The sequence below is a fragment of the Hipposideros armiger genome, unplaced genomic scaffold, assembly GCF_001890085.2.
Source record: "Hipposideros armiger isolate ML-2016 unplaced genomic scaffold, ASM189008v1 scaffold_335, whole genome shotgun sequence".
NCBI lineage: Eukaryota > Metazoa > Chordata > Mammalia > Chiroptera > Hipposideridae > Hipposideros > Hipposideros armiger.
Genome location: NW_017731685.1, coordinates 70099 through 93755, shown reverse-complemented (window position 1 = coordinate 93755; position 23657 = coordinate 70099). Strand labels below are relative to the sequence as shown.

General features: G+C 41.3%; 1 protein-coding gene across 2 annotated transcripts in view; it reads left to right on the top strand.

The window, feature by feature from the left end:
• The window catches only part of MAMDC2 (MAM domain containing 2), a 155842-nt gene that overhangs the window by 64821 nt on the left and 67364 nt on the right, over positions 1 to 23657 (top strand). For both annotated transcript variants that reach the window (XM_019661122.1, XM_019661121.1), the window contains exons 5-8: positions 2140 to 2277; positions 12569 to 12822; positions 17548 to 17641; positions 23317 to 23460. In XM_019661122.1, coding sequence (XP_019516667.1) covers positions 2140 to 2277; positions 12569 to 12822; positions 17548 to 17641; positions 23317 to 23460 — 630 coding nt within the window. The remainder of the gene's footprint in view (positions 1 to 2139; positions 2278 to 12568; positions 12823 to 17547; positions 17642 to 23316; positions 23461 to 23657) is intronic.

The following is a 23657-nucleotide window of genomic DNA, read 5'->3' as shown; positions in this document are numbered from 1 at the left end:
ATACAGTGATTTTAGGCCCCACTTCCCTTCCCTGAACCTCCCTGTAGCTCCCACATGTCTGCTGCTTGGGTCTTAGACAACCGGCTGACTAGTCAGACACATGAGGTAGAGTTACCACCTGCTGGCTCAGTTAACCCACGGAGGAGCCTCATGCCTCTGTTCTATCACCTGTAAAACAGGGATAAACTGCTTTCCTCATAGGATTATTGTGGGCACTAATGAGATCATAGATATGTAGGTGATTCTTGGGGTGCTTAACACTCAAGAAATGTTAGTTTTCTTTCTTCAAGTCACTTGATGGCTTCTGGTTTGTTTAAGAAACAAGAGGAGTGCCAATACTTTTATCTTATTAAACGTGCACTCACACTCTCACTTCTCCTTTCTTTCTATGCACTCTATTTGTTTCTCTCAGTTCCTTATCTGTTAAATGAGGCTCATAATAGTACCTACCTTACGGGGTTATTCTGAGGCTTACATACATTAATTTATATAAAGTGCTTAGAAAAGTGCCTGGCACATTGAGGGATATTTTGCTTTCTTTTCTATTGTACTCTGTGGCAGTCTTTGGCACTGAATGTTGAGCACTGGTTAGCAGATGCTGCAGTGGAAAAGTTGTAAATGAGAATCTTAAAATTTTTCAGTGCTTGCTAGTGTAAAAACACATTGATGACTATTAATATATCAGTGAGGGTCATGTCAGGAAAGTGGAAACAGAGGGTTCATTCAACCTGAGTAATTTGAGGAAAGTTCCACAAGGAACTACAAAGGTGTGAGTGGGTAAAGGAAACCAATGAGGGATAGTGTAGTAATCTAGAACTGGTAACAGCGATGAGTCATGAGCTGTTACCATCCTTAGATCTGAAGGAGCAAGGGAGGAGGGTTATGAGAACCTAGAGACAGTGGTGTGTGGTAAGAACTTCTTGACAAGAGCTGTCCCCTCTGTAGAGGGACACAGCCAACCCATGGTGACCTGGTAGAGAGAGTGCTGGAGGAATCGACACTCCCAACCTCATTCTCCTCCCACCTTCCATTGGTCGAATCCAACAGGAAGCTGGAAGGAAGGGGGACCATTGATACGGTCTATACAGGTCAACCTCTGGAGGACAGAGCAGGGTGGAAAAAGGTGGAGTGGATCTGAAGGGGTCCACGGGAGGTGGCAGCACAATCACACTTCATACTTTTAATTGATGATTATGGGGGACAGTGGATACACTGGCTTGTGAGTTTTTTGTTTCTACTAAAGTAGTCTGTTGACTAGGAAAAATTTAACCATGAAAACATGTCAATGCCACTAAAAGAGGGCAGGGGAGGGCGTCTGTTTATCTTCCTTTTTTTTTTTTTTAAGCTGAGCCATCCTGCCACCTGTTGGCAGCTCAGAGGCTGCTCAGCTCAGGCTGGGAATTGAACCGCTGTTGCTCAGAGCTCAAATTCTTGAGCAAGCTCTTAACCAACTGAGCCACTCGGCCAGCCTGGGTTCTGTTTATCTTCTGTCTCTTCTCTCCGCAGTAGCTGCAGAAGGACCCAGAGCCTAGCGTATGCCTGTACTGCCTATTCTAACTGGGCTCTTGTTTATAAGAAAAGCAGAAGATGTTAGCATTAGGAAGCACACCCCTTAGCTCTGGGTATTTTGTCCACCATCAGGAGAAAGGCAAATGGAAGAATGGGCTACCAGGTGCAAGAAAAGGTCGAGGATAAATTTTCTGGAACTAAGAGCATAGCCCTAAACAGTGCTTTGAAACACACATGGATGATAAAAATGGCTGACTTGTGCCAAACACCAAACGTGCACCTATCACCGTGTTGGGAGCTGTCCACACTTACAACAGTCCTATGAGGTGGGAACATTGCACATATGAAGAAACAGAGGCTAAGAGGAAGTAATGAGTCACTCTCTGCACGTAAGATGGCTAGTAAGTGGAAGGGCCAGAATTCAAAGGGGCAATGATGAATTACAATTTCTGTTCATTACAGAAGCTCTCTCTCTTCTTGATTGTGCAGGGGTCCTGGTATAAAGTTTCCAGTGGGCAAAGGGAGTGAGAAACATATTTTAATATCTAAGTGCAGACTCTGCAGTGAGTATGGGTGTAGCCAGGTATGACTACATCTCCATGAGGTATGTTTTCATTTCTCTTCTGCCAGAATGTGACTTTGAAGAAAATCATCTCTGTGGCTTTGTGAACCGCTGGAACCCCAATGTGAATTGGTTTGTTGGAGGAGGAACTGTTCAGAATTCCCACTCCATCCTTCCGCAGGACCACACCTTCCAGAATGAAATGGGTGAGCTGGGGACAATGGATTCCTTTTCCCAGGATAACTATTTCTGCCATTTCCTCCCACCCGCCTGCATTGACCGAACTATGGCTCTGTCAACAGAGAAGAGAGGAGAGGGGAGGGTGAGTAGGGACTGGGAGGCCTGGTGGAGGGTAGGAAGCATAAGCAGTCAGATAAAGACAAACTGCAGACATGAGATCTAAAACTAAGAGGAAGACCACCTAGTTAACGGCTTTTCTTCTCCTGTGACCTGGTCTTGCTATTTTCGCATTTCTACAATATATTATGCTTTACTCTCTTATCTATTAATATTTGTTGTTCAGTATTTTTTATTTCTAAAGACAAGGCTGGAGTAATCCTAGGTTACTTTTCACTAAAAAGAAATGGAAGGATGGGAACCAGACCTTAAGAACACCCCAAGTGGTAGTGAGGTGAGCCAAGACCAGATTAATCCTGAGTGTCGTGTGCAGCAGGGCCCCCTAGTGGCCACATGGGCGGGTTCTCTGCAGGGAAAACCGGAAGGAGAGGTTATCGGTGAGAATTCCACCCTGAGGAGAAAGCCTTCACAGAAAGGAGATAAGGGCAAGGGAGATGAGAGAACAGAAGAATGCCCCTTTAGATATGTGTAGGATCACTTACAAAAGGAATTGAGATTTGAAAAAGACTAGACATTTTCACTTTTTCTCTTTTAAAAGTAGGGAAGGCTTAGCACTTTTGGAAATGGCAGAAGATTGGAGTTTTCATAGGTATATCCACATTTTGACCCTAAAGACACACAGCCCATCTCCACTTGTGGCCACTGTTGGAACCACACTATAAATGAGTGTTATGTATAGAGTGAATGGTAACTAATCACAATAGATTAATCCATGAATCTGCATGAGTATTTTAAAAGACAATTGGGTTAACCCAAGAGACAATAAAATGTCACCACCTCTTGAGATCTTTGTTTACATGAATAAAGCAATTAACAATCTCTTGGGGTTTCAAAAAAGAAAAGCCAGATGACTTTTTCTTAACTTATGGAAGTAAGCTACTTTCGAGATTGTTTTTCTGCCGTATCTTAAGAACCTAGTACAAGGAGTACAGAGAATCTTGAAAGACTAACGCATTAAATTTGCAATAACCCTGGGTGTACAAACTTAAGAGTGGGGAAGTGTTGAAGAATTGAAGAATTTTTCCCAAGCATTTAAAAATTAGTTCCAAGGCCAGATACTCTGGGTAACCAATGTCATGATCTAATGATTACTTGTTTAATGCATAATTTTTCATCCTCAGTGATGGTGAGGACCAGCTGGCTGGGGAGAACATGTATATCTGGGGAGAGGCAACTAGACCTGTGGACTAGTGTCAAATCATCCATTTGACTGTGTTACCTGAATGTAATCCATCCTTTGAAGAATGCACCACTCCTAGTCCTTACTCACTCTCATTTGTGATCACAGAACATTTTGACCATATTTGTGTCAGTGGGGGATAGAGAAAGAGGACAAGGAGTTGTAACGCTTGTGCCCCAGACCCAGTTATCAGAGTGCTATATTATTTGGGGCATTATTATTTTTGTATTACCCTTAACTTCTCCGAGTCTCCATTGGCCTGTTTGCAAATGAGGACTTTGAATTCCATGATCTTGAAGGTGTCTTTGAGTTCTCATATTTTACTTGTCTTTCTTTAATGCTATATATCAAGATCTCCAAATTCGTCACCCATTGAGATCTATTTCAAAACGTTTTGGGTCCCTCTTGAGTACTTACAAGCACATTGCATTTGGCATTAGCAAACGGGAAAAAAAGGAAGGTCTAAAGGGATTAAAGGGTAAGAAAAAGAGGACCTGTCTTTTCTAGTATCTGGAACAGAAGATTTTTTAATATCTATATCAAAGCTAGGCATAATGACAAGGTCTTCCCTGAGGAACAGTAAGACTGAGGACACTGTCACCCCTGCCATAGGCACTTGCCTCTGTCCTCTCCTACTCCCCCTCTCCATCCCATCTTTCCCTCTCTGTTTACTTATCTTTTGGCTATTCTAAAACACCTCCCTAAGGCAGGCAACTTTACCCATTAGCATTGCTTCATCCCCTGATGTCAATACTGAGGCTGACCCTGGACCTGAAGGGGACAAGTCTAGGGAAAACTTTTACCTCCCTTCCAGCAATCCACTGGATTATATAATCAGTCCAGTCAGAGCCTGAACACCAGAATGAGGCTTCTTCATCACTCACTCATCCCCTCATTCAACAAACACATTATAAGCACCTTTAATATGTCAGGCATTCTTGTATATCCTGGTGATACAAAAATAGTCATTGGCCTCAAAAAGATCACAGGCACCAACTTTTCCAAAATGTTGCTCCCTAGAATACCAGTTTTTTAGCATAATAATCTTTATATGAGGGACGAAGGTCTATATATAGTCAAATAAACTAGGAAACCCCTGAGCTAAAGATAGCTAAACAGGTTTCTTTGTTTCAGGACTTCTCAGTGCCTTTAATATAGTTTTGTGTTAATGTATATTGTAGCATTGCTCAAATTATTCAAATACCAAAGTGCTATGTAAACATGCACAGTGATACACTAACAGAAGTGCAAAATAAATGTGATGGGTTCAGAAAGGTTACCTTGGATTTGGGATTCAGGGAAGACTTTCTAGAGGAAGTGATGTCAGAACTAGAATTTGGCCAGATGGAATAAGGAGAAGATACCGTATTTCCCTGTGTATAAGACGCACCCTTTTTCGAAGAATTTGGGGTCTAAAAACTGGGTGCGTCTCATACAGTGGTTGTAGATTTTTTTACTTGCATTTCCCGCTGAGGACAAGGCAATATATGAAGACAGTGATTCATCATCAGACACACATGAGGACAAGCTAGTGGCTGGGAGTTTTGACAGTGATGAGGAGTTGTATGAATTTTATGATGAATAAAACTTGAGTTCAATAACTTTATGTAATACATTTTTTTTCAAATTTCGGGCCCCAAAATTAAGGTGCTTCTTATACATGGGAGCGTCTTAGACATCAGGAAATACGGCAAGTACAGCATATGCAAAGGTGTATCGGCATGAGTGGGTGGTTTATTAGGTGGTCAGAGAGTATTTGAGAATGCCAGGGTGTATGAGGATGGCAGACTAGCCCCTAGATCTTAGGCTATGTTCCTGCTTATCATGAGCAGGACGCCTGGATGCCTGCCTTCCACTTGCTTCTTACAACTCTCCACTGCTATTTCCCTTCAGCTTCTGGACTGATGTTTTGCCCAATCATTAGCCAGACAGCCCTCTCATTCCCACCCAATGCACACACACATACATGCACGTGTGCACACACACTCATTCATACTCCTCATACCTGGACTCCTGGATAAGACTTCGCCCTATATTAAGATGGGACTAAATAAGATGAGTTCCAAAGATTATTAAATATGTTATTTGAAAAGCTCTCGGCCCATATGACTCAAAGGTTTGACCAGGATCACTCTTGGATTAAAAAAAACCAAAAAACTCTAATGCTCTAAATAAAAGAGAGCTTGCCTTTCTTATTATGTTTGCCTTCTACTGGATATATGGATTTTCCCTGAGCTCTATCAATTTGGACAGCAAAGTAAAGATTAAATGGTTCAGATGTCTGCCCGCGGCAGCAGGCTTTGCTCTATATGAACTCATCTCATGTCCATTCGTGTACTGGAAGCTGCTGATGCCTTTGCTCTCAGGTAAAAACGGGAGAAGAGAACTGCAGGGGCTAGGGAAGCCATGTGCCTGCTCAGAAACTTTAGCAATTCAGAGAGATTGAAGGAAGTCTTCCCAGGAGGACTCTGGCCTTTGCGGTGTAGAACAGGGAACAGTGCATGTCATATCTGAAAAATATGATGCGGATATGAATTTTCCTTCATTCGGCTCTGTGTTTCTAACACTTAGCCCCAACATGGTGAGTCAGATTTTTCGAATGAGCACTGTGAATCCAGATTCTTGTCTAGTGATGAAAGTAGCTAAAATAATACAGCAAGAATTGTGGTGGGACATCTTTGGCATACTGGAGGGGATGGACTATTATTCTGCTTTTCCTTACTCAATTCTGATTCATCACATATAGATTTTTTTTCCCCTTTGTTAATATTTTATGAAGTGAAACAAAATCTTTCAGGAGGTAACCTACTGACAGCTTAGATCATTACTGTTTTCTACCTGCCTTTGCAAAAAGAAGATAATTGCTGGAAGAATAATGAGGAAAATCTCTTTCTTTGCTGAGGTTCTTAAAATCAAATCTGCTTATAGCGCCACTCTAGAAGGGGCTGACCAAGGCTTCAAAAGCTAAAATAAAGTCAGAATCATTTTATTCCATCAAAGGCCTTTTCTCATTTTGGTTCAGATTGAGCTCAGGCATCATCTTTGTAGTGCCTGTTCATTTGCTCTGCATTGATCCATTTGGTTCATTGCCTAAGCACTCAGTAGGGAGGCAGCTTTATGAATTTTCTTACCACTGCCTTTGTACAAGCTCTGTTGGATCTCCTTTCCCTGTCCCTGGATAACTTACTATAGCTTTCCAGTCATTTTCAGGTATTAACCAACAGCCTCCTTTTCAAGGATTAAGTTTAGTCAAGTCAAAATTCCAACATCTCATCCAATTCAAATCTTCCTCAGCCAGGGCACAGTAGAGCAGTAGAGAGAGAGTCTGTGCTATTTCTTCATACTTCTTCCCTTTGCTCTTCCCTCACTCACTGTGCTGCTTCTGGCTCCTCCAGGGTTGGGGGTGGCATGATGAAGGTGGAACAAAAAAGGAAGGGAAGGAAAGGGAAGGGACAGAAGGTTTTATGAGTATGAGACCTGTGCTGTTTATGTAGACTTGATGCCCTTCCTACTGCAGGAGGCTAAATGCTGGCCATTTCTCTCTTGGCCAAGGGGAATCCCACTTCACTATTCCCAGACAAGGATGATGCTCTGTCTGGCTGGCCATCTGTGAATCCCTTTTTGCACCTCTGAGTAATGGTATACCCGGCCAGCCCCTTACTGTTGGACTTACCACCCTGCACGCAGTCCTCTTGAGAAAAGTCCTTCAAGGTGCTCTAGCCCAGCTACTGTCTGAGTTGCCCTCTTAGGGTAAGGGAAAATGCAAATCTTTGCCCCATCAAACTCTGGAAGAATAGCTCATGAGCAACAAAACCCTTTGTCTCCACTCTACCCCTACAGCCATCTTCCCTTGAGATCTATGCAGTCCAGAGTCAGGCATCAGCCTCTGTACCCCACAAACTCCAGTTATCACTCATCAAGTTCTCCCAGTAAATGACCATCCTCCTCTCAAGGTCCAAGGCAATCTCAGAACTTGGAATTTCTGCGAGCATGGGTGGGAATGAGGTGAGATGGGGTTTCCCTCCTCCACCCTCTCTGCAAGTGGTTCCCTGTGCCTCCTTTCTTGGATCAGGCTAAGAACAGGGAAGCAGTCTCTCCTCTTTCCTTGGGAGGTCAAATGGAAACACACAGCAGGTCAGCTCCATGACAACTCTCTTCAAAGAAACCCTGTCTCCAATCTCTCTGATCCCTCTCTGGCCTTGTCATCTATACAGGCTGAAGGGGAGAGATGGGCTAAATCTGGTGGAGCTGGCATAGGTGTCAGGTCCGCCACATTGATGGTCTGCACCACTCTTTAGAAAGTAGCGGTGCTTGTCCCCCATTGTTCTCGGCATTGAGGTCTTAGCAGAGACTATGGGAAGTCCCACTGCACATTCATTTACATTTATGTCATCCCTGAAAGCTATATAAAAAGACTAAAATCTGACTTTACTATAGTAAAATTTAGCCAAACCCATGGAACTATAAAGATTCATAAAGAAAACTCAGAATCGTGGACTGGGAGAGCACGTGCTGTCTTTGGGTGCAGTCTCTTCACAACGGCAGCAGATCAGTGCATATTTCCAGCTGGCATAAGTACATTTCTGCAGACCAAGTTTTCCCCTTTACCTGGGAGATGGCTTGTCTAGACAACCACAACACAGATGCAGACGTCACAACTAGAGCACAAATGTGGCTGCCGGGGCGAATCACAGCTGAGTCAGAGGCCGCCGTTAGTCTCGCAGCCAAGCCAAAGGCAATCTTTGTGGAATGCTGGTTAGCCTGACTGTTTGAAAAGAAGAGTTTGGGAACTTCCCTTAAGGTTCTTTTCCTAATGCAAGGAAAAAAGACAAACTACCAGGGGCCACTGGTTCCACATGAAAAGTTGAGCTAATCTAGAGGGCTATTGCAAGAAATGAAGCAAGTCCTCTTAGAAGGGAGTGTACACGTGTTGTCACTGCAGGCATGATCCCAGAGGGGACCTGAGCTTTGGCTGGCATTACTGAGAGTTTTGATCTTTCAACAGCATTGGAATTTTTTTTCCACCTCCCTGGAAACTGCAGGCGTTTAGTGTATAATCCAGAATTAGGGGAAACAAACTGGCTCTCAGTCTGAATATGGAGAAGCAGCACAGACTTTGTAGGAGTGACAACAAACTTCTCAATTTTTAAACTGATGAGGAATCCATTCTCCCCTTCATAGACTCTTTTATTTCCAGTTAAAATTTTAATACTTAAAAATCTTTGTGGCCTACACGATCCCCAAGAATTTGGTTGATTATAGGGTCGTGTCCACATGGGGTCCATCAAGACCTAGTTTCTACCTAGTTTCATCCTACTCAAACTTAAACCATCTGATAAGAAATTGCTTCTCCCAGGAATTCTGGAAGCTCTAGAACACCAGACCAGGTAGGAGGGCTGGCCTCATTGAACTGGGTAGGGAAATTCTCATAATACTAGACACTAGACATAATTTCCTAAAAAACTCCAGGCTACCTTCTTCATTCCCGTTGGAAAGGTGCAAGAGATGGTGCCTGCACCCACCCAACCATTTACTCCTCTTCCTCAGAGCAGATTGTCCCCAGTGACACATAGTCTGCCTGGGCAGGTAGTCATTCCTCCAGCTTGGCCTCCTGGGGCAGACACCTGGTGATTTCTGAATCATTTCCACCCCTTCAGCTGAGATGATGAGCTACCATTTGTGTTTCAGTGAAAAACTTAAGCCTTACTCAGATTTTCAGTAAATTGTACCCAATACTGGCAACGAATGAATGTTGGGGGGGGGGGGAGGAGTGGAGGGGGGCATGTGGTCTAGTCTAGTGGTTCCATATGAGATTTGTCAGCAGTCCTGTTCTTATTCCCAGAAGCCTCTCTGACTCACTTTGGGCAGGTCACATTGTGTTTTCTGGATGTTTTTTTGGATTAGAAATGTGATTGTGGCTCACTTGGCCTAGTCTTGAGCATGAGTTGTTAATGAGGGACTTTAACTACAAATTCAGGGGTTAAAATATTGTCCACACAGCAGGTGAGTAACTAGCATTTAAAGAAGACGGTCCAATTTTTGTCAACTGCGAGGAAGATGAGACCATCCTTAGACATTTTTCTAAGCATAGTTTTCATGCACTCAGGAAGTAGAATGAATAATTTCAAGTGGATTTGTGAGGTCTCTCCCAGGTTCACTGAGAGTCCCCTGGAGTATTTGGAGATGCTTCTTACCTTGAGCAGAATGATGGCTGTGTCAGCTGGGGTCCCCCAAGAAGCAGACATTAAGGTGGGATTAGGTAGGAAAGATATTTATTGGGGGAAATGACTGTGAAGGATAAAGGGGAGACAGCTGGGGCAGCTCAGCCAGGTCAGTGTATCCACTAGGCATAGCAGTCATAGTGCCTAAGGGCCATGACACTTGCAGGGATCCACGAGAATGTTTTTATGTTATTTATTTTAAAATCAAAAGAAAAAAATTGGATAATAATAACAAGCATAATAAGCCCAGTCTAGATTGTATTCATTTTTATATCAGTGCAGTTATAAAAATAATGTTTCATATATTTTACGGATAAAGGGACCCATGGCAGTGAAAGTGAGTAGGTTCCACAAAAGTCATAATGTGGCCTTTCGTGGGGAGAACCTTCAGCACAAGACGGAAGGCTGACATCTGTGAAAGAGGGGCCAGGCTGATGGGGAGTTGCCGAAAGACCCCTTGTCCAATAGAATGGTCCTGCTCTGGTACCCTACCGGTGTGTAGTCACTGGGCCCCAAATCCAATATGACTGGTGTCCTTTATAAAAAGGGGATATTTGGACACAGAGAGAGACACGCAGAGGGAGAAATGCCATAAGAACATAAAGTCAGAGATCTACTAGTCAAGGAACACCAAAGATTGCCAGGAAACCACCACAGGCCAGGAGAGAGGCCTGGAAAAGATTCTCCCTCACAGCCCTCAGAAGGAATCAACCCTTTCATTACCTTGATTTTAGACTTTTGGTCTCCAGAACTGTGAAACAATAAATGTCTGCTGTTTAAGCCACCCAGTTTATGGTACTCTGTTACAGCAACCCTAGCAAACTAATACAGGGGTATCATTTTTAAATGGACAGATTTGCCATAAAAGATTGAATTTTGAGCTTCTGTGGGGAAAGCCTGCAGCATCGGGCTGGGAGTAGAGGGATGGGCTTCAGGAGGAGATGGAGAACACAGGTCATGGAAGGGCTTGCCGCTCCTTACCACCAGCTGCTTGTTGAAGCAAGAGAACTTGTGCCCGAGGCTATCAGATTTTCTGATTTTTCCAGAGAGGCTTGATTTCTGTTTCTCATTGCTGGTGAAATATGATTTCAAATGTTGGCAACTAATTCACCACTTTCTTTTTTTTCTCTCTGACCCAAACCGCTACGTCAACCATAACACTTGACCTGGCTGGCTCCTCTAAGGAGCTGAATTTGTGATCTCTGTTTATTCACAGTGGCCTGGCTTGGTGACATGATCAGAGAAATTATGTTTAAACAAGAAAGATTATTCAGGCGGTTGAACAATTTGCTATGAGGAGAAAGTGAGCTTTGATTTATTCATTTTTCCCCTCTATTGTGTTGAAGTGAGGACCTTTCTGAGACTATATTTGTGCTTTAAATAATGCTTGGTTTAGGACCTACCACACACTGGGTAGTTTGTTAGATGCAAAGTAAGTGTCCAGTATGTAAAATAAATGAATAAATAAACAAATATATATATATATACATATACATATATATACACACATATATGTATACACACATATGTACACATATATGTATATATCTATATTCTTCCTAATATTTTTACCACTATTTTGCCAAGGATAAAAGAAATTGTTTTTAACCAGGCATCATGTAATAAAAACAAAATATTAGGCTGTTCTGAGCTTGTCATCAATAGGACTATTCTATTGAAGCTACACGGCATATCATTTCTCTCTCATTGCAGCTTAAATAAATTCAGACAAAATTGCTAATAATAATAGCTCCCTTTTATATAAAACAGACAATGGGGAAAGCATGGTACTAGAATCATTAATGGCATTACTTTATTTCATTATAATTATGTTAGACAATTACAGTGTACCAGGCACACACTAAGCACGTCACATACATAATCTCATTTAGTACTCATATCCGCCCAGTAAGAGAAGTATTTGATTCTCATTCTAGAGATCAGAGAAATGAAGCCCAAAGTGATTCAGTAGCTTGCTTAAGGTCATGGGGCTAGTGAAAGGTAAAGCAGGATTAGAGTTCAGTTCTTTCAATGCCAAATCCAGGCTCTCCCCATTCTGCCTCACCGTTTCTCAATTTCACCAGAATGCCTCTAATGGAGGTCAGCCAGAGCCCACGAAGGCCTTGCCAAGAGTGTCCTCACAAGTTCAACCTTCCAAATCCTAACCCTTTCTGGAGTGTTGATTTAGGACCTACATGTTCTATTAAAGAAGTACAACTTGTCATCTAGCGTGAATTCAAAATCTTAGTTTCACTGAAAGAATACACAGTGACATGTTGTGTGCATCGTAAAGATGCACAGGAGGTTCCCTCTATGCCTTTTTTAAAGAACACATGGCACAGTTGGCATGCTTTTAGAAACCATATAACTCAAAGAAGGCTTCTGCGGTAGTGCTCTGATTTTTTTTTTCTCCACAGCTGTATTCAGCTTGTGAAAATTCAAGCACTTTACAGATAAATACATCTATCTTCCTTTATGTATGTTTACTTCAATCAAAAGGAAGGAAAAGAAAAAGAATGGTTCTTACCTTGTATTTAGCAAAGCACGGTGAACTCCCTGTATTTATATCCCAGCTGCAACATCCATCAACCGACGGCCAACCATCTTTCATCTATAACTCACTGGTTTCCTGCCCACCACTGCCCCTGGATCATTTTGAACTAAATCCCAGAATCACACCATTTCATCTGAAAATCCCCAGCCTGTCTTATGCTGTATTTTCCTCTGTGTGATTTCCAGGCCACTACATGTATGTGGACGCGGTGTACGTCAAGCACTTCCAGGAGGTGGCGCAGCTCATCTCCCCGATGACCACAGCCCCCATGTCTGGCTGCCTGTCGTTTTATTACCAACTCCAGCAGGGAAATGACGTCTTCTCCCTTTATACTCTGGATGTGACTGGCCTTTATGAGGAGATCTGGAAAACGAACAGTCCGGGGCACCCCGCCTGGAACCTCGCTGAAGTGGAGTTCAGCGCGCCGTACCCCATGGAGGTAGGTGTGTCAGGTGTGCCAGCTGTTCCAGATGTGCCCTGGCCCGGCCACTCTGCAGGGCTGCTGTCCACACACAGGCACGGAGGTCAGGAGGTGCGACAGTCTCGCACTCATGCTTTCTTTTCTGCTGTTTGTTTTTATTTTCGTTTCCCCTCCTCGGCCTCCTCTACTTCTCTCCCTTCCTCTGTATTCCCTTCTGCCTTCTTCCTTTATCACCTTCGTTTTCTAACAAGACTGTTTTCTTCTAAGAATGAAATCAGCCAACTAGATTTCTTGGGCACACTTTCCCTCTGTACCTTGCAGTGGTCATGGGGGGTTCAAATGAGATCAATGCCTTCTACTTAAAACTCACTCTTGAACTTCCATGCCTGAGCGCAGTTAGGAAGGTTTTTCTTACTTGAGGGAATAGTCTTGCTAGAGGGAAAAAAATATGTATTTTCTTCTTTCCTCCTTTACAGAATTAATGTCACAAAAATCATAAATAAATTTACGACTGTGGTCCTAACTTGAAACAAGCCTTGGTGTTTTAGTTTTAATTTTTTTTATAGTTACATGAGTGATAAATGTCCAATGCAGAAGAATTAGAAAATTGAGGAAAATAAAATAAAATAAATCAGCCTGGGTGAACCCAACAAAGATGACAACTAACATTTTGGTGTTTATCCTTGAACACGTTTTTTCTAAGCACATATATTAACACATATTCTAGTACTTATAACAATTCAGCAAAGTAGATAAAATTATCCCTATATTACAGATGAAAAAGGAGAAATGGTGAGTACGAGAATTTTGACTTTTTAAAATCTAGGTCACAGCTGGTGAGTGCCAGGGCACTTGCAGAAAAGTTCCTGGACTAAAATCTGACCTAAAGCTGAAGGAGGGGGCCCAGCTCTGCCTGAGGACCCGATCAGACCTCTAGAATCAGTGGTTGCAGATTTGGAGCTATAAGTAGAATCTTCGTCACCACAGGTTATTAACATCCCCTACTTTTCACTTTGCACTTTTTGCAATATCTTTCACTAGTTCCCTTTAAAGTGCAAAAGGAGAAGATGATCCTCCGGATGCTTTTCAGTGGCATCATCTGCTCGCGTGATGTAGAGCTTCAAAGAATCCTGGGGTTGGGTCTTGGTTTCTGACATGTCCTGTCCACTGATGGTGTGCCTGCCACGTCCCCAGTCCCCTTCATATCCCTCTTCCCAACCCCCCCACCCCCACAATACAGCCCCAGAAAGAGCATAATGCCTTTTACAATATGTGTGCTATTACTTATTCCAAAGGCTGACTAGGCCTCGATTTCCTCTTGTACCCAGGGGAAAATTTTGTGAGTTTGCATTACAAGGAGAAAGAGAAATGCACATATTGCTTTAGGAATTTTTCCTTCCATTTAAAGTCCAATGAGTCACACACACATATACACACTAACAAGGCTTCCATTCCGAACTCCTTCCCTCCAACCTTAAACTCGTTGGGCAGCATTCAGATGAGTGAAACATCACTGGATTTTTTTTCTTTAAATCAAAGCTGAAAAGTTATAATTCTAGACACTACTAAACTTCAATATAATATATTCCTTTGATTCACACATGTGTGATTTGGCTCTCGTCTGAACTCATTATGCGGTATTATTTGCACTCAGTAACTGCCAGGAAAAGAAACATCCTGCAGAAATCAGTGACTTTAAAGTTACCATATTCTCAAATGAATTTTAAAAAGGAAAACAAACATTCGAGACCCTCTTTCTGAACAAGAGAGTGGCACATGGGCTGTGATGGAGCATATTAACGTATTCTGATCAGAAATATCATTCTTATTCAGGCTGTTCAGGAATATAAGTTTTGCCGTTCACTTTCTTTATCAGCTGGCATCTTCAGAACTAAATGTCATGGGCCTGTGTTAAGTTTGTGAACTTCATTTTCCCCTTCTCATTTGTCCACATCTGTTCCCTTTGTGCTCAGTGCTTCTCACCTTGCCGGAGACAAACTTCCAGGCCCCTCTTGAGTTTTGCAGAGTCCAGGTACCTGGTCTCTGCAGGACCATTGTTATTAAGCTGAAAGGGACCTTAGGAACCACTTTGTCCAAACTCTTTTTTTCAAAATGGAGAAACTGAGACCTGGAAGAGAGAAGGGGCCTGCTTGAGCTAATTAGCAGCTAACCGGACTCGAATCCAAATATGAGTGCAAGAGGGGCTCAACCTGAGAGAAAAAGGCATGAATTTAGTTCAGAGCTCATTATACATCTGACTGCATGCTTGAATCTTTATGCACATAACTCATTTCATCTCAACAGCCCTATGAGGTAGGTGTCATTATGCCTATTTTATAAATAAGAAAAGCAAGGCCTTGAGAGGGTTAGCAATGTACCCAAGGTCACCTAGCTAGTAAGTGATGATAATGAGATTTAAACTCTGGTCTGTCTGCTTCTAAGACACCATTCTTCTCAGAACTTGAAAACTGGAAGCCTATGGGTCAAATCTAGCCTATGATAATTTGCCTGGCTGTAGAAGTGGTGTTTTGTTTGTTGTTTGTTTGTTTGTTTTTTGCTTGTTTTAATTGTTTAATAGACTGCCAGCATTGAAAAATCAAAGAATGTAAGTAAAAAATCTAAATCCAGGTCCTCGTGACAATTTGGTAATTAGGCCCGAATTCCCACATGTTAACAATTGACAAAGCTGAGTAGTAGCGTCCTTTTTAGACAGAGCTTACATTCTCCATTTCCCCATAGTCCTCACCCTTACCAAGCCCTTGCATTTACATGACCTGCCTGGCCCATTTGAGTTTCAATCCTTACTCAACACTGTATTTTCTCCTGCCATCAATTCACAAGAGCGTACTGGACACTTGGGTGGTTTTCTCAGCACAGGTGAATGCTTTGCTGAACACACCTGATCCCCATAGACACAGGCAGAAGGTAGTTGATTGAACTCAGAGTTAAAGTTGGTTGCAGAAAAGAGAAAATCTATTGTAAATGGGTTGAACACATGACCCCCATGTACTTTCTAACCATTCAAACATGCCTGGACATGCTGAAATCCTAATATCCATGCATAGAATTTCTGGGCCTGATTATGCCTCAGCCATCAAGGTAATTGATTGCTGCATCTTTGTCCAAGACCCTCACATAGAATTCCATGTATGAAAAAAGGAAAGGGCTTTGGAGGGGCTTAGTTCTCTGTGAAGGGCAGGAGAGAATGAGCCTGCTTTCTGCAAATAGCCTGTTGTTTTTTTAATTGAAGTTTACATTGGGTTGTCGGAAAAGTCATGACATACTTTTTCTATGTTTTTTGTTGCAAAAATGCGTCATGACTTTTCCAACAACCTAATAGTACAAATAATAAATTCTTTAGTTGTATCAGAAGGTGATGGAGGTGCTTTAGCTGACTCAAGGGAATGGGTCAAGTCCACCAATAAAATATAACTTAGGGTTTAGTATTCATTCTTCCTAAAAGAGACTGTGAGTTGAGGAGGGAGCTGCCCAAACTCCTGTATCGAAAAACATGAGATTCCTTAAGTACTTATAACTTGGCATCTCCTGATTTGATTGACACATCATTTTAAATCATGGTTAAGAGCACTTTAAGCCCAACAGAAAATATGTAAACCTGTAACAATATGTCATTTTCCTCTGCAGGTTTTTAAAATTTTTTTTTAATTTTTCAATTACAGTTGACATATACTGTATTAGTTCAGGTGTACAACACAGTGACTAGACATTTATATAACTTACAAAATGATCCCTCACTATAAATCTAGTACCCATCTGACACCATACCTACTTACTACAATATTATCGACTATCTTCCCTATGCTGTATTTTACATATCAGTGACTCTTTTTTATAACTGGCAATTTGTAGATATTAATTTCTTCCCCTTTTGCACCTGTCCCCACCAATCCCTTCCCATCTGGCCACCAGGAATTTGTTCTATGTTTCTATGAGTTTGTTTATGTTTTGTTTGTTCGTTTATTTTGTTTTTTAAATTTCACATATAAGTGAAATCATATGGTGTTTGTCTTTCTCTATCTGATTTATTTCACTTTGTATAATACCCTTTTGGTCCATTCATGCTGTTGCAAATGGCAAGATTTCATTCTTTTTATGGCTGACTAATATTCCATTGTATATATGTACCACCTCTTCTTTATCCATTTGTCTATTGATAAACACTTAGGTTGCTTCCATATCTTGACTATTGTAAATAGTGCTGCAACAAACATAGGGGTGCATGTATCTTTTTGAATTAGTGTTTTGGATTTTTTCGGATAAATACCCAGAGTGAAAATGCTGGATCATAAGATAGTTCTATTTTTAATTTTTTGCGGAAACTCCATACTGTTTACCATATCGGCTGCACCAATTTGCAATCCCACCAACAATACACAAGGGTTCCCTTTTCTCCACATCCTCGCCAACACTTGCTGTTTGTTGATTTATTGATGATAGCCATTCTGACAGGTGTGAGGTGATATCTCATTGTGGGTTTAGTTTGCATTTCTCTGAGGATTAATGATGTTGAGCATCCTTTCATGTATCTAATGGCCATCTGTATGTTCTCTTTGGAGAAATGCTATTCAGGTCCTCTGCCTATTTTTTAATCAAATTGTTTTATTTATTTATTTATTTATTTATTTATTTATTTATTTATTTATTTATTTTTGGTGTGAAGTTGTATGAGTTCCTTATATATTTTGGATATTAACCCCTTACCGGATGTATCATTGTTTGCAGGTTATTTTTGAAGTCGCTTTCAATGGTCCCAAAGGAGGGTATGTCGCCCTGGATGACATTGCTTTTTCTCCGGTTCACTGCCAAAACCAGACAAGTAAGCATTCTTTTTTTTTCTTCCTCACATTTGGAATTTTCCTTCTCAATAGATGCCTATAGCCATGACTTGCTTTAATTCTTTCTAGTTTTCTCACCTTTCCTATTATCTCATCTTTAAATAATTATTTAACTGAATAGCCCTTTTTCTGGTATATTACTTTTCTTCTCCTCACAGAGTGAACCTAATTTTTCTGACACCACAGCCTGTCGTCATGTGTTAAGGTGCTTTCATCTTCCCTACCTACTAGGAAATGAAAATTAAATAATACTAATTCATTCTCTCCCCATCTTTCTAAGGATGTCCTGGGTTCATAGATAGGTGGATGGGTAGGTAGAAAAAACTCTCAAAATCTACTGAGTAGAATTATGAAAACGCTTCCCAATTTTATGTATCCAAGACCTATAAATGTCCCCATGTTTAAAGATGTTAGTATTTGGTATATAGCTATATGATGGATTTTGGCTAAGTATTATATACTCAATGTAAATTCTCTTTCTAAGTTATTTCTCAAGTTATTTTATCATCATGGCCAATTTTGTAATTCCCATAAACTTGGTGTTTGGAAACAAGAGGAAATTTTTATTTTCTGAGAAAATAAGTAAACAAATCAATTCAAAAGTGAATTAGAAAGCAAATGTTTTAGAATAAGAAAGGTGACACTTTATGAATGATAACTCAGATAACTGCAATTCACCTTACCTTTTAGTGACTTTGTTTCCTTAAGAGGCCCCAGGGAAACACTGTGATCTTCCTATCTTATTAATGAGCCCTCATTCTGGGTTATGGAGCATGGGAAGTAAGTTACTGAACTTGACCTTTATAGTCTGACTTTCATGTGCGATAGTCTGTAATTTAATATGGCTTTAGATATATTCTACAAGCAAGGGAACTGAGAAAAATAATACTTCCTACTGAAGCAAAACTGTTACCCCCAAATTAGAGAGAAACCTACTAATTTGCTGAAACCAAATATTATTTTTTACTAATTCCAATTTTTTTTAAAAAACTAGTGAGACGGAAATAACCATCCTGATTTACATATTACATACCTTCATTAAATTATTTAATCCAAACTATAATCAAAGATGCAAAGAGTCTCTAAATTTGGCAGAGCACAGAAACCAACACTGTTTTACTTCTCTAAATCTGACTGCTCCCTAATCCTAGCCCCACGTAATACCATTTCAGTGATGTTAATAGTAGTTTCACAACCTCTTTATCACTATTTTTGGAAAGTTTTTCTTTGCCACTAGGCATTTACTTTGAAGTTTTATATTTCCAAGTTATACGTATACAAGAAGAGGTGTTTATTCAATATCTGCAGTGGGTAGAGGGTAGGGTGAAGAGGCAGCTAAGAAGTCATAGACTCTACAGAGCTACCTTAGAAGTAATGTTTGGAAACACTCTTCCTTTTAAAAAGGTACAGAATATATATGCACTCTTCCCTACTGACTGGTGAAACTAAAAGGAAGATTCCATCAAAATAAGGACCATTTACTTATTACCTGGCTGGTGGCCCCTCAGTCTTTAAAATCCAGCCCACATAAAGACCCTTACTCCACAGGGACCACCAGAGATTCACATTTTTATATAGTTAAGTTAACCAAGGCTCCAAATTGGTCTTCAGAACTTCCCAACATACCAACTTTGCTTTAAAATGGTCTAAATATGTGATTGTACTGTTATTCAAGAGAGACAGGACTCTGGATTCACATCCCTACTCTGCCACTTACAAGCTGTGTGACCTTGGGCATGTTAATTAACCTCTCTGAGACTCTGTTGCCACATTTATAGGACAAAGGTGGAAGAATCTGTTCCAGAGTGTTGTTGGGAAGATTGATGAGTTCATGTCTTTGACGGTCTTAGAAGAGTATGGCACACAGAAAACTCTAGGTCTTGAGACTTAGTATTTTTACTTCATTTTCAAAATACCCCCATCCATTACCTGGAGAACAGGGGCTCAGATTGAAACTAAAGAGAACCAGCAAAGGGGTCTGCCTTGATGAATATGTAAGCTGGAGCTGCTTCATGCTTTTCATTAAGCAGCTGTGAACCAGATCCTGAGGCTTAGAAGCTGAGCCCTTTAGTTTTCATACTTCATCTTGCATTTCACAAATAGTTTATGCCCTTCTGTTTCATAACAGGTGCCAACATTCTTTTCTTTATCATGATTGGCTCCAGACTTGTTGTCTCTGCTTTTCCCAACTGGACCTAGCATCTTTCCTCATTTCTGTAGTAGGCCGAGACAGGAATGATTTCAGCACGTGAAGCATGTCGTTCTCACCATCTGGTTGGGCTTAGAGTTAATTCAGTTTCTCCAACCTGAGACCCATTACAGAGTCGAAGGTGTTAAACGCCAGTGTCATGTCACTCCCTGAATATTTCCGTAGGATGCACCAGTGGACTTTGAGACTTCCCCACTCCTCCCACCTTGAGTTCTAGCACTGCTCTTTCCAAGTGTTTTCCACCCTCCATTCCACCATCACATTTGGCCTAGAGCTTAGATCATAGGCATAAGCTCTTGCATGCCTAGCAGGTGATTACATCCACTTCCAGGAATCCTGCCTTGATGCCCAAACCCCAAACCGAGAGTGTCACTGCTCTGCCCTGTGCAGACCCAACCTCCTCTCTGAGCTTGCGTCCATCCCATACCCAGGCCAAGACTGGAAGGGGCCTGACATTCATGGATATACTCTCAAAGGATATCTGCCTGGGCCTAAATCCCAACATTGACCATTCACTGGTAACACACTGCCCAGACGTCTTATACAGTTGGAAACCTGGTTCCAGTTGTTGCCTTGGTTACAGCTGAAGTTGCCACAGCCTTCCTTAGCTCAGAGGCCCTCAAGCGTCTCCGCTGCTTGATCAGTGGCCCAGCCTCTGCTCCATCATGATTCCTCGGTCTGGTGCTAGGTCCCACTCACTCTCTTCCCCAAGCTTTGAGCTGTTTTGGCCTGATTTCAGGTTGCTCCATGCTAAAATAAAACGTAAAAAGCACATGCACCCCAAATCTCTCCAGCACCACAGGGGATGGATGAAGAGCCTTTTAGATCTCTAGGACTGATACTGACTTATCTCCATGAGCTCCACCAGCAGAGAAGATGAGAAACACTCCCACCACTTTTCTCTGTAATACCCCCATCTGATTAGATTATCTTCAAAGCCTCTCATTTCTAAAAACTTCAAACAGTCAGAAAGCAAGTAATTAACTAAATCTTACACTATAATGCTTTTTGGTACTTTGCTTAAAGGGATTTCCTTTTTTTTTTTCTGCTTAGCTGCTGCTCAGGGGCTTCTAACTGCCTGATTCCTTCCTGTGCTTCAAATACGTCATTAACACTCCCCAGTAGCTCAGTTATGATCTCCACTTGACCCGTCCTTCTGAAACAAATGTAAAACAGAGGCTTTCCAGCCACCTTAGATCTCCAAGGAGCTCCTGGGCCACAAACAGGCCCTCTGGCCCCACCTTCAGGAAGTAGACACTGTTTCATGATAATAGAAGCTTTCTGGGTGAAAAATAATTAGGCTCTGAATGTTTTGTAGGTTTTCTTTTTATCAGACTTTCTCAGGACCCCAGATAAATCCATTTCTAGGGCTAGATATTCAACAAAAGATTATAATCTCATCCTCAGAAAAATGTTTTCTGTAAGACTCAGTTTATCATCATGGAGAGAACTGATCCTTGCTTACTGTCAAGTTTTAATACCACCCTCCCACCCTCCCACCCACCTAATAAATGGGTATGGTGCTCATGTGGCCACCCAGGGGTATATTCCTTGGTGTGTATTCCTGATGAGTAATTTCACTGCCCTGCATTTCTCATTGGTGGCATGCCATGTCAGCTTCTGAGCTAGACGGCCATCTGTAGATTTTGAATTCTCATCCGCTTTATCATTACTATGTAGAAGTGGGGTGAATAAAACGAGACCATCGTGGGGTTTCCCATGGTATCAAACCTCCATGGGGGAATGTCAAAGGATCCTTGTTCATTTTTGAAAGACTTTATCCGTGTGGCCTAAAGATACACCCTGATGCTGACAGTCGGGCAGAGTGGTGTGTGGGCTAACCTGCCAGTCTTAGAGCTGAGGATTCTCTTCATTTCCTGTTCTCCTGTCGGACTCATCAGGGCACTTTCCTTGTACCCTTCTCAGGCATGTCATCTGAGATACAGTCAGTTTCCAGATATACAGGACCATTGTCTTCCTAGTCATTGTAATGTGCTATCAGTCACTTACTTTTTTTTTTCTAATTTAGTGTTTTTAGAACTTTTTATTTTTGTATCATTTCAAACTCAGAAAAAATTGCAAGAATACTGTCAAGAACTCCAGCATACTCTTTACTCAGATCTACAAATTATTAACATTTTTTCACATGTGCTTTATCAACCATTTGAAAGTAGGTTGCAGACATTACTTGTATGCCTCTTTACCCCTAAATATTTCAGTGTGTGTTTTCTAAAATGAAACACATTCTCCAATATAATTACAAAGTTCAGGAAATTTAACACTGATAGAATATTATCGACTAACTACAGCCCCTATACCAATTCGCCAGTAGCCCCAATAATGTCATTTGTAGCTGTTGCTTTTCCTGGACCAAGGTTGAATCTTGGATCCCTCGTAGCATTTAGCTGCCATCCCTCTTTTGTCCTATTTAATCTGAGCCAGCTCCTCAACCCACTTGAATGTTTTCTTGCTTTGAAAATTGATAAATTGTCTTTGTCCCTAAACTGCTCCATGTTTCATCAGATCACTGCTCCCAGAACTCAAATGTTCCTCTAGAGATGATTTCCAGTTATTCAACAGTGCCCTCTCTCTCTAGCTCTAAAAGGTTAGACCAGTGTGTCAGCATGCAGAACAGAATCCCATTTGGGTACACTGGAAGTGTCCCAAACTTTGGGTCACATCTCCTCTGGGCTCAGAGAGCAATCTGAACAGTGAGGTTTACAATCACTTGTTGCTAGGACTAAGTTATTCTTGAAAGAGCAGAAATATTTTGTATTCCTTTCCCTGCAGGCAATCTGGGATGAGGTGATATTTATAAACCAAGGTAAAATGATACTGGAACTCAGCAAAAGCCAAAATGATAGCAGTATGGGTGACAGAATTGGTGTGTCTTTTTGAACAGCATGGTTTATATACTAAGTAATGATTTTCTTCCAGCAGATCAGCTACTACTACTAATGTCAATAATAAATAGACAGTAGCTGTGCTCTGACACACAGATTTCCCAACAAAGGAAAATTATTTCTGAAAACTATTTCTAAAATATATTTCTTAGAGGGAAATTAAGAATTCCTTAAAATCCTTACCTTTTCTCTCTCTTTTTAGTTTTGTATGAATGAATTTTGAATTGTGAAAAAGTATGTGAATAAATGCTCTCAGTTTTTACAGCATGAAAGGAAATTTCTTTTGAAGTCTGGTACTTCCTTATTTTTATGCAGAATGTGAACAGAGCTCCATGCTTCCATCCCTTTAGGGAGGAAAAGAACAATTTTCCTGTCATGCTGAAACATTGGTTTGATGCTAACCTGTCAGCGTGCCATTAGGGTAAAAATATTTTGTTGTGTTTTACTTCTCCAGTCTCCCCGGCACAAATATGTACCTATTTGTCAATCAGTTGATGTATTCCTTGGAGATCCTTAGATTTAGCTTTGGTTTTCCTTTGCTCAGAGCTTCCTTTCAGTGCCTTAGAAGCAAGCTGCGATTTTGAGGAAGATCTCTGCAACTTTTACCAAGATAAAGAAGGTCCTGGATGGAACCGAGTGAAAGTAAAACCAAACATGTATCGGGCAGGCGATCACACTTCAGGCTTAGGTAAATCAGGACTCTGTCCATGTGGGACATTGAGGGAGGGAAGGGGGGGTGGGGTGTATTCACGCTCAATTCGCCATTCAGACTCCACACCTACCAAGATGCCAGCTTAAAAAAAAAAAAAAAAGGCAGCTGTAAAGAAGCAAAGACAATTGGTAATCTTGTGTTTGACCATTTTTAAAACTGGAATTCACGTTGCT